This window comes from Primulina huaijiensis, chromosome 3, assembly GCF_012295235.1.
Source record: "Primulina huaijiensis isolate GDHJ02 chromosome 3, ASM1229523v2, whole genome shotgun sequence".
In the NCBI taxonomy this organism is placed as follows: domain Eukaryota; kingdom Viridiplantae; phylum Streptophyta; class Magnoliopsida; order Lamiales; family Gesneriaceae; genus Primulina; species Primulina huaijiensis.
In genome coordinates, this window is record NC_133308.1 from 20,979,279 (window position 1) to 20,991,861 (window position 12,583).

Below are 12,583 nucleotides of genomic sequence, written 5' to 3' on the forward strand. Positions count from 1 at the left end.
GGACCCAAGAAACAAGAACGATACGAACTAGTGCTAACAACTCAGTGCTAATGTTAATAGTATAGAGTTCTAGTGATCTTATTAGGATTGGTGGTTTATTATTAATATTTTAGGATTGGTGAGGTTGAAATATTGATTTTAGTATGATTATTATGCTTAATATTTATTTTGTTAAAACTTCAACCTTTTATTTTCAAATAAATGAGTTACTTATTTGCTAGTACTTGCCCTCCCTTCCACTGGCACCTTCTTCCATGTTGCTTGTTATTACATCAAACCATCTTAGTGAACTACACTCCTGGCAGGAGATGGCAGGCAGACCACCCCGCGCCAACCGCAACCCTCGCCATGCCAACCCGCGTGACCCCGAGGATGAGGGTAATGGCCAACCCAATCAACGCCCTGGAGGCCTCAGTTGTGAAGACCTCATGGCGATAGCAACGGTAGTGGCAACGACTTTGCACGGCTTGGGGAACCTTCCTGCTGTGAATCCACCTCCACAACCTCAAGGGACCAAGTACCATTATGAAGCACTTAAGAAGGCGCGAGTCCCCACCTTTGAAGGGGGTCCCGACCCAGAAACAGCACAGAAATGGCTAAAAGAAATGGAGACTAATCTGCGACTAATGGAAGTTCCTCAGGACATAAGAGTTGAAGTATCCATTCCCTTCCTTGTCGGTGAAGCAACCAAGTGGTGGGAATGAGTCTCACCCCCGATGGCGCAGACAGGACCCATAACTTGGCAAAGGTTCCGTGGAGCCTTTCTGAAACACTACTTCCCAACTGCGGTGAAATTGCAAAAGATGTCTGAGTTCGAAAACCTAAAACAGACGCCCGAAATGACGGTTACAGACTATGCTTCCAAGTTCCACTCCTTGGGAACCTATTCACCTACAATTATGGCTGACGAGACACTGAAAGTACACCGCTTCACAAAAGGCTTATCAAGCCGAATTCAGTCTGCACTAGCCGTTTATGAGCCGAACAATTTTGAAGACATGATGGGAGCCGCTATCCGAGCAGAGGCTGACATCAAGAGAAGAAAAGAAGAAAATAAGCTCAAGAGGCCTTCGTCCAACTTCAACCAAAACCAAAAGTTCAAGAAGCTAGCCTCAAATGGCCAATACCAAGGACAAGCACCACCGCATTACAAGAAAGAAGCCAAAGACTGCCCGAAGTGCAAGAGAAAGCATGTTGGTGAATGCCGGTACACTGTGGGGGAGTGTTTTCGGTGTGGAAAATTTGGGCACCGCATGAACCAATGCCCAAAGCCAGAAGATAAAGAAAGTACCCCAGCATCTACTAGCAATAAGGAGAACAAGGGAGGCACCAACGCACGAGTGTTTGCAATGACAGAGGAGGAGGCTGACACTTCAAATGACGTGGTGGCAGGTACCATTCTTATTAGCCACTTACCTGCCTATGTACTATTTGATTGTGGTGCTACTCATTCCTTCATATCAAAGAGATTTGCTAGAAAGTTAAGAATGAAAAGTGAGTTACTGACTGAACCATACAAAGTTGCAACTCCCGGAGGGGATACCTTGGTATCCTACACCATTTATCGAGAATGCGAGATTGACTTGAAAGGATGCAAACTCAGCGCCAACCTTATACAACTCAACATGTCGGGCTTTGACGCTATATTAGGGATGGATTGGCTATCCAGGAACAACGCCATTGTGGACTGTAATGGTAAGAGTGTGACACTTAAACGGCCAGATCATGCAGAAGTTAGGTATCAAGGAAGCATACGAGAACGAAAACCTAAGGAGAAAGTCATTCTCTCCGCCTCTCGGGCATGGAAGATTATGAAGGAGGGGAATGAAGCGTTTCTGGCCTTCATCAATGAAGTTAAAGAAAATGAAGGGGTAAAACTCGAAGACATCCCAATAGTACGAGAATTCCCTGACGTTTTTCCTGAAGAGTTGCCAGCTTTAATACCAGATCGGGAGATTGAATTTGAGATAAATCTTGTTCCCGAGGCCGTCCCAATATCCAAGGCACCTTACCGCATGGCTCCAGCAGAAATGAAGGAGCTCAAGGATCAACTTCAGGAATTGCTTGACAAGAAACAGATCCGACCTAGTTCATCACCGTGGGGGGCCCCAATCTTGTTTGTGAAAAAGAAAGATGGCAGCATGAGATTGTGCATAGACTATCGAGAATTGAACAAAATTACCATTAAGAACAAGTACCCACTGCCTAGAATAGATGACTTGTTCGACCAATTGAAGGGAGCTAAAATATTCTCGAAACTAGATTTGAGGTCAGGATACCACCAGCTGAAAATAAAGGCAGAAGATATTCCGAAAACTGCATTCCGTACTAGATATGGACATTACGAATTCTTGGTGATGCCATTTGGGTTGACAAATGCCCCAGCAGCTTTCATGGACCTTATGAACCGAGTGTTCAGACCTTTTCTAGATAAATTTGTTGTTGTGTTTATTGATGACATCCTAGTTTACTTTACTAGAGAACAAGAACACGAAACACACCTTCGAATCATACTCCAAACCTTGAGGGAAAAGGAACTCTATGCTAAATTTAAAAATGTGAATTTTGGCTGAAAAGTGCTGCCTTCTTGGGTCACATTGTTTCCGAAGGCGGCGTGACTGTAGACCCAAAGAAGGTAGAGGCAATTTTAGAATGGCCAAGGCCAACAACCGTGACCGAAATTCGAAGCTTCTTGGGTTTGGCAGGCTATTATCGAAAATTTGTTGAGGGATTTTCTTCTATAGCCGTACCTCTTACTAAACTCACGCAGAAGAATTCCAAATTCGAATGGAATGAAGCGTGTGAAGAGAGCTTTGAGATGCTGAAGCAAAAGCTAGCGTCAGCCCCAGTCTTGGTGCTATCCTCTGGAGATGAAATCTTCACAGTTTACAGTGACGCATCCAAGCAAGGACTCGGATGTGTGCTCATGCAAAACGGAAGGGTGATCGCGTACACCTCAAGGCAATTAAAAACGTATGAGCAGAATTACCCTACTCATGACCTGGAACTGGCAGCAGTGGTCTTCGCGCTTAAAATTTGGAGGCACTATCTTTATGGATCAAAGTGTGAAGTCTTCACCGACCATCAAAGCCTAAAGTACTTGTTCACACAGAAAGAACTCAACATGAGACAAAGAAGGTGGATGGAACTTCTAAAAGATTATGACATGACAATCAACTATCACCCGGGAAAGGCAAACAAAGTAGCAGATGTTTTGAGTAGAAAAAGTGCAGGTAAAGCAATTCTAGCATCACTAACGGCACATCCCTGTTTGAAGGAAACCATCAAGGTGAGTCAAGGGAACGACCCGAATTTGACCAAGCTGAGAGAGCAAGTGAAGGAAGGGAAGGCCCCGTATTTCTACATTGATGACGAGGGAATATTATGGATGAAAGGAAGGATATGCTTACCAGAAACCGAGGACCTTCGACGAGAGGTGATGTCAGAGGCACATAAATCAAAATTTTCGGTACATCCTGGTAGTACTAAGATGTATAAAGACTTGAAACAAAATTTTTGGTGGAATGGTATGAAGAAAGATGTGGCAGAATTTGTTGCACGGTGTTTGGTATGCCAATAGGTTAAAGCGGAACATCAGCGACCAGGAGGACTTCTACAACCCTTGATAATTCCAGAATGGAAGTGGGAACATATATCCATGGACTTCGTGGTGGGACTACCAAAGGTCAATCAAGGGCATGACGCAATTTGGGTGATAGTGGATAGATTGACTAAATCTGCCCACTTCCTACCCGTACGCATGAACTACAACCTGGACAAGCTAGCAACCCTCTACATGGACAACATAGTAAGACTTCATGGCGTCCCAGTCAGCATCTTATCTGACAGAGATCCGAGGTTTGCAGCAAAATTTTGGAGGAGCTTCCAACAAGCAATGGGCACGAAGGTGACACTTAGCACTGCTTACCATCCTCAGATGGACGGACAAACTGAAAGAACCATTCAGACATTGGAAGACATGCTGAGAGCCTGCGCACTAGATTTCAGTGTCAACTGGAGCAGGCACCTACCCCTCATTGAATTTGCCTACAACAATAGTTACCACAGTAGCATCGGCATGGCACCGTACGAGGCTCTGTACGGCCGAAGGTGTCGGTCACCATTATATTGGGATGAAGTTGGATAAAAAGCAATCACGGGACCAGAGTTGATCCAAATCACTATAGAGAAGGTTTCAATCATCAAAGAACGCCTCAAAGCTGCCCAAGATCGACAAAAAAGTTGGGCCGACACGAAGAGACGACCCTTAGATTTTCAAGTTGGCGAAAAAGTATACTTAAAGGTTTCACCAATGCAAGGAGTCTCAAGATTTGACAAAACCGGTAAGCTGAGTCCAAGATACGTGGGCCTTTTTGAAATTCTAGACAAAGTCGGTACACTTGCATACCGATTAGCCTTACCCCCAAATCTTTCAAGGGTTCACAATGTTTTCCATGTGTCACAATTAAGAAGATATATATCAGACCGATCCCACATTCTGGAGGCAGAACCCTTAGTGAGTGAAGGGAACCTAAATGAAAATCTAGTGTATGAAGAAGTCCCAATGCGAATCGTGGACACGAAAGATCAAGTCCTGAGGCGAAGAACCATCCATTATGTCAAGGTCCAATGGTCAAACCATACCGCTCGAGAAGCCACGTGGGAGCTAGAGGAGAGGATGCGCCAACTCTACCCATACCTCTTTGCAGATTTCTCGGAACCAAGTTTCGAGGACGAAACTTCTTATAAGGAGGGAGGGATGTGAGGCCGACGCCTTTGAGCCCAATTACAACCTTGGCCCAACTTTGTCCTAGGTATATAAAACTTATGACCCTCCACTTTTCTCATTCTACACTACGTTAAAAAAAATAATTCTCTCAAGACTCTCTCTTTCACTCTCTCAAGTTCTCTTGGAGTCAACCTTAATTTCAATACTAGCAAAGATTGTAAGTGGAACGTATATTTTCTTGATACGTTATAATATTTATCTTCATGGTGTTTTAAGTTTGAACGTTTTCAACAAATATTTTTATGACCTCTTGATCTTGTTTGTGACCTTGTCTAGTAGGGTAAAACTAGACACTTATGATCCAGTCTGGGGAGTTAAGCCAGACATTCATGATCCAATCTGGGGAGTTAAACCAGATAAATATGATTCAGTCTGGGGAGTTAAGCCAGACATTTATGATCCAATCTGGGAAGTTAAGCCAGATATTTGACAGTGATTGTTTTCTGTTTTAGATCTACTCGTGAATAAGTTTTAAAGATATGATCTATTGAATAAGTTTTAGAAAAATATTATAATGTTTCTTTTTTTTAAAACTTGAAAATATACTCCCTCCAATTACTGAGTGACGATCATATCACTCACCCCTTACATTTCATTTCAGATGAAAATGAGATAGAAGAGCAGGAGTCGGCTGAATTTTGAGGATGGTGATTTGGCTAGAAAATTTATAATTCTTGTTTAGTGTTAACATTATTTGAATAAGTTGAACATTGGATTTGTTCTTTTTGTCATTTGGTTTGTAAGACAATGAATTTGTTGAATAAATTTTATTTTGGAATAAAAATGTTGTTTAGGCTTAGTGTTCTTGGTCATTTAATTATTGAATTTTCAAGAACATTGCCGATGTTCATGCCATGCATCTCTGGGCGTGACATTTCACCACCATTGACAACACATCATTGTTCTTAGTAATTAATTTGTCAAATTTGAAATGAAACTTGTAATGTTTTTTTGTTTGATTATCTAAGGTTCTGTTTAGTTTAGACATATATTTTCTCTGTAAATGAACTAAACTAATACTTAAATAAGTTTTCAGCTCTATCTTTTGGACACATACATACAATTTACAATCATAAAAAATTTCAGTCCAATATTATGCTCACATAACTCTCATTTCTTTAACATCTCAACCTATTTAAATATTCCACCAAAAAATCTGTTATTTCCAGATTTTTATTATTTCACCAAACCAGTGACGAACACTACAACCTCAAAATTGGTCTATGTTTTATATTTTAGGTTATGCGTCACTCTAAATCGAGTAATGGTAATTTAAATTTTTCCTTGAAAGCTGTTGGATAATTATGTCTGAAAATAATAAAAATTTCAGTGAATAAAATAATAATTCATCATAAACGAAACAGACAAATCAATTATTTAAAATCAGATGATATAAGTTCAACTTATCATGTCTAAATACAAATAATAAATTGTGAGAAAGGTTAACGCATATCTATATAGAAAATCTAAAATATAAATTAAATTATATAGAGTTTCTATTTTTATGAAATAACATTCACTTCAACGTTATAGTCCAATTATTCATGAGTAAGAACTTTGATTTACACTCATATTTCAAAACAAAATGAGAGGAAAAAAGGAAAGAATAAAGAGAATTAAGAATCAAGAAATTACTATATTTTTTATTTTTTGAAATACATCATATTTTCTCAACATTTTCATCGAATCAATTATATTAAAAAATCTATCAATTGACAACTCAATATTCCACTCCAACGTATAATTTCTTAATAATAATAATAAATAATAATCATTATATATACATTTATAATTGAATGAAAAAGAAAAACTTTGATTTGAAATCTGAAAAAAAAAATAAATATAGAGAAATCATAAGAGTCGTATAATTTAAAATTAGATGATAGAATTTCATCTTATTGTGTTTAAATATAAATAATAAAGGGTGAGAGAGATGATTACATATCTATATAATAAATCTAAAATATAAATTAAATTTTTTACTTGTATAGTTTCTATTTTTAAGAAATGACATTCACTTCGACATCATAGTGCAATTATTTATAAGTACGAACTTTGATTTACAATCATATTTCAAAACAAAATAAGAGGAAAAAAGAAATGAATGAAGACAATTAAGAATCAAGAAATAACTATATTTTTTTATTTTTTTGAAATACATCACATTTTCTTAACATTTTCATTGAATCAATGAAATTAAAAAAAATATATCAATTGACAACTCAATATTTCACTCCAACATATAATTTCTTAATAATAATAAAGAATAATCATAATATATATATACATTTCTATTTGAATGAAAAAGAAAAATTTTGATTTGAAATATAAAAAATTTTGAAACATAGAGAAATCATAAGAGATATAATTTCTTTAAATAATATCAACTTAACACAATGATAACTGAAAATAAATTAAACAACTTTACATATCCAATCAGGGGAAAAAATTTGAACACGTCTTACATAAAATTTAATTGTTCGGGAAAAAATGAAGGAAAAAATACAATATCACGTTGATAAATCTATATTGATTGACAAAAAAAACTGATTCAAATTATCTGAATCATCATATGAAATTATAATAAAATGAAAAAAAAGATCGAATATATCTACATTATAAGAATAATAAAAAGAAGAACATGCATTAGTTGCATAAAAAAACCAAACAAATTTTTGTCGATAAAATATCACATATCCGAATGGAATTAAAATATGATTTTAAAAAAGTTTACTGCTAATTTAGTGTGTTAATTAAAAATATTGTGAATTAAATAATATAAATCATTATAATCAGATAATTACAAAAATTGAAAATTTTATGATAAATAATTTACCTTGAATAAATTTTAATTTAAATGACATTATATTTCAATTGACTCGAATCTAAATGACGATATTAGATATTGAATTCTTTAACATTTTAACAAAATACACAAACTAAAATAACAAGAAGACATATATATTAAGGATAAATTTATTGTTTATGAGAAATATGACAAAATCTAATGCATGCGAATGTAACAATCTGATTCAATTTTGGTACAAAAAAAAAGTTATATCTATCATTATTAACATAAAAGTCTATGTAGTCAACAAATAAAAAGTAAATGAATAAAAATGAAGAATACATATTAGTTATACATAGATCAATCAAAGCAATATACATTATATTAAAACTAATACCATTAGTCAATTTTGATTGTTTTTTGAAATCGAAGTATATTAGCTTATTTGACTCAAAAAAACTCAACACCTCCACATGAGAATGAAAATAATGATAATTGTCAACAAAAATTTATTTAAGTTAAAGTTATAAATTGAAATTATACATATTTAAATCTGATTGTTTGTTTTTAACATAACCGAAGTCGGAATGGAAAGAAAGAAGATAACTGAGCTAATCGAAAGTTAATATCTATAAAATTGAAAATATATAATATATGAATAAATTAGAATGTAATAAAATATAAATCATTGTAGAGGGGCATTACGTTGCTTGTTTTCGCTCTCTCAAAAATAAACAGGAAAATGCCCCTTTGGAAAATATGTTGATCCTCTCGAGTCCAATCTTTTAGTTGATAAAGATCGTCTAAGAATCTTCCGAATGTCCATCTTTGTAAGTTTTGCGAAAGACGAAAAAGCTTATAAAGTTTTGGGGAAAGACCCAGTACAGGCTTAGATCTTTGGCTTCTTTATGGGTTTCATCCCAGATATTTCGTCCTTCTGATTTAGTCATATATGTTTACAAATTTTGATCGAGTTGGTCCTTCCATCAATTTAATGATTAAAACTAACGGTAGATATGACACGTGATGGAGAAAGACTCAGTTCAGTTCCAGATGTTTGACCATTTCGATGTTTAGTCCCAAATGTTTTGACTTACCCAGTTTACTCCCAAAAGTTTTCAAATTTTGACAGAGTTAGTCTTTTCGTCACTTCAATTAAAACTAATAGTAGACATGACATTTGACAGTCACTCACCGAATATCCCCAAAACCCAAATCAGATGGTTTAATTTTCAATCCAATTCGAGCAGTGACGAATTTTTAATTTTTTTCGCCGCCATCACACTCGAAAATTTGGCTCAACCTTGAGAATAAATAGACGATGTGCACACAACTAATCGGTAGAAGGAACTCAGGCTCCCTCTATTGCACGATATCTACATTTTCTTCTTCTCGGGTTCTGACATCTCTGTAGAACTTTAGATTTAGGGTGTTATTTTAAAAAATCGATTTTTCTAGATATGTCTTGTTATTTGGTTGGATTTTGTGTTCTTGTTCACTGATTATGTTTATTTACCTTGCCATTGAGATTTTTTAGAACTAGGATTTCGATTTTGTTGAGTAGGTTTTTTTTATAAATTCTATTTTTATGAAACAATTTAGCAGTAAATTAAATAAAGGTTTGTGACAACTCATTTTGATTAAAGTGCTCTATTTTAATTTATTTTTGTTTCAGGTACAATAAAATTTTCTATTCCATACTATGGGAGTCTTCTTTATTTGAACAGTAAATTATCCACATTATATTTGGAATGGTTTTTAATTGTTTCACTTTATGGTCTTTAACATATGGAAAAACATACGTTGTTTTTGTTGGGAGCAAACTGAGTGTTTATGAGTTTTGGTAAGAAGCACATACTCAAATAAACAAATTTAGTGGAGCTACTCACAGTTCTTACCAAGTATAGACGAGGCAACAAGAGCTTTTAACTCGTGTATGGATACATCAACAATTGTTTCCTTTACATCGAGTGTAAGTTGTGCAACTTTTAGTGGTAGTACTAGTTCAACACAAATTCTTAATCGATCAGAAAAAATTATGAATTCGAATGATGGGTGTTAGCATTAGAAAAGGAGAACTCCAAGCTTGCATAAAAGTTTTCGAGGCTAATCGATGAGATAAAACAGTAAGTGAAGTCATTTTGGGTATTTTAAGGGCGTCACTGACATATGTCATGTCTACCGTTAGTTTTAACTATTAAATTGAAGAAAGGGCCAGCTCCGTCAAAATTTGTAAATGTTTAGGACTGAAAAAAGAACGCTGAAACATTTAGGCAAAACTGGGAGAAGAGCCAAAAATCTGGGATGAATCTGTTTTTATTCCCAACTCTTTTAAGGACTTGTCGATGGCTTTGCTATCGGAAATGTGTTAGCGTATATATAGAGAGACGTAAGTGTAAAAGGCGTATCTTTCAAGATTGGATGACTTGTGGCTGGAAAAATTAGAGAAACAGAAGCACATGAGGAGTAACATGGTTTTGCCTTTAATGAATCACTACAAGTCATGTTGGAGACATTGTTCCCTACCAATTTCTTCAACAAACACTCGAAGGGTCCTCTTCAAACACTTCAATTTTCTTTAGATCACCTAGGGACCTTTAGGTTTATCTAAAAACTAGATTTATTAATGATGTGAAATGAGAACATGACAGATACATGATTTAATGAGTTAACTATTCCATTATAAAGTCTTTATCTTCTACCACACGTTAAGATGGATAACGTCTGTCGAACAATAATAAACCATGAAATCTCCTTTTACATCTGTGTTTCAGATCTTGCAGAGTGTTGGACAAAGCATTTATACTTGCAACTAGAACAAGATAATGCATTTGAATTAAAAAAAATTGACACAATATATATTTACCAAGATTTTCTTGTATTCATAATTTTTGAATATTTTCCCACTAATATGTACAGTGGTTCGAATAGATAAGAAGACTAGAATCCCTCAAACCAGCTAATTAGTATATAAATTTCTACTCTTAAAAGACTAAATTCTAGTCAATAATACATCATGTTCTGCTCAAACGAGATGTGACATTAACAAAGAAATCTTCACTGCAAGGAATGGTGAGTCCACCCATTGGATGGTAATACCCGAATTCTTCTTCAGCTTGGCATAGCAAAGATTGAAATGAAGGATGGTTCAGATATGACACGGGAATAACAAATCTTTGCTTATATTCACACTCTCCCACGTAAACAGCACAATATCCTTTCGGAACATCAGCTGGACGTGTGGAATTCGATCTTTTTTCGCTTGATAAAGATCTTTTAAGAATTTGTCGAATGGCCATTTCCTGTATTAAAATATTGCTTTCTGAAGCAAGGAACTCTGAACTGTTATACGGAAAACTGGAATCAGAAATATTTGAGTAGTACTTGGCTTGTTGGTTTGAAGCTTGACTGGAGGAATTTATATATATAGATGAATTTAGAGTGCCATTTTATCCTTCAAAATATTGATTGTGGTCCAGAGAAACAGCAAGTGGATGTACGGTGGCTGGCGAAAATTAAAGTTAACGAGAGCACATGAAGAATCACATGAAATTGTCTCCCAATCTTCGTATATTATGAAGCATCTGTCATTTCAGAACCCTTTTTCCCCACCACCATCAGCCACAAAGTCTTGTATGACCCTACTCAAATCATTCACGTTACAACAAGCCACACCCCACCAAACTTTATCTTGTTATCTTCTGATCAAACAGTCAGTTGGTCCAAATTCATGTGAACCACAACTCTGTTTGGTATAAATAAATCTAATCTAATCTAATCTAATCTAATCTAACATTCTAAAATCTACTTACATATAACTATACCACTTCCAATCGTGAATTTCCCTATATGTCCTTCTTTATCTAGCTTAACAAGTTGTATTCTTATATGAGTTAACTTGTAATTTCCTTGCTTATCTTAAATAAATATAGCTAATTACATATTATTAACAAAAGAGCATTAATATTCATTGAAAACAATGAATTCATTTCTACTTTTTCCGTCTTGCTGTTATACATGACTTCTTGTTTTTTTTCCAAAGTTCGGTTAATTCTGGTCACTTTTTCACAAAATTTGAAAATTATATCTTGGTCTCTAAGGATTTAATAACCTTGCGGTTCTACATGGCTTATTCTTGTTTTTTTTTTTTTTTTTTTNTTTTTCAGATTTCAGTTAATTCTTGTCGCTTTTCACGAGATTTGAAGACAATATCTTGGTCTCTAAAGATTTATTTTGATAATTATTTTGAGATCATCTATCCAAACTATATAGTCTATATTTATTTACTTTTATTACATTAATTTGTTTAATGCATTGGATCTTTTAGTTTTTATTTTTATTTTAGTGATTATCTATTTTATCCTTTCTATGATATGAGTTTTTTTACTTAATTATTTGATGTTACGTTAGTTTCTTTGATTTAATAATTCTTGTAACTTTTCACAAAATTTGAAGATTTTATCTTGGTCCCTAAGAATTTATTTTGATGGTTATTTTGAACTCCCCTATCCAAACTATATAGTCTATATTTATTTTACTTTTATACATTAATTTGTTTAATCCATTGGATCTTTTAGTGTTTCATTTTATTTTATTTTAGTTTTAGTATATAAATATATCACTTCCAATTGTGAATTTCCCTATATGTTCTTCTTTATCTAGCTTAACAAGTTGTATTCTTATATGAGTTAACTTGTAATTTCCTTGCTTATCTTAAATAACTATAACTAATTACTTATTATTAACATAAGAGCATTAATATTCATTGAAAATATTGAATTCATTTCTACTTTTTCCATCTTGCGGTTCTACATTACTTCTTGTTTTTTTTCCAAAGTTCGGTTAATTCTGGTCACTTTTTCACAAAATTTGAAAATTATATCTTGGTCTCTAAGGATTTATTTTGATGGTTATTTTGAATCCCTCTATCCAAATTATATAGTCTATATTTATTTACTTTTAATAACCTTGCGGTTCTACATGGCTTATTCTTGTTTTTTTTTTTT

The 12,583-nt window shown here is 34.5% G+C and overlaps 1 protein-coding gene across 1 annotated transcript; it reads right to left on the reverse strand.

Annotated features, from left to right (window-relative positions):
• Window positions 1-10,552: 10,552 nt before the first annotated feature.
• On the reverse strand, window positions 10,553-10,988 carry LOC140973666 (auxin-induced protein 15A-like). Its single transcript, XM_073436639.1, has one exon. The coding sequence runs from the start codon at window positions 10,874-10,876 to the stop codon at window positions 10,592-10,594; it is 285 nt and encodes a 94-aa protein (XP_073292740.1). The 5' UTR covers window positions 10,877-10,988; the 3' UTR covers window positions 10,553-10,591.
• Window positions 10,989-12,583: the final 1,595 nt, after the last annotated feature.

Bases quoted from the DNA above. Each gene is read 5' to 3' on its own strand.
- LOC140973666 (XM_073436639.1), bottom strand. From the start codon at position 10,876: ATGGCCATTCGACAAATTCTTAAAAGATCTTTATCAAGCGAAAAAAGA.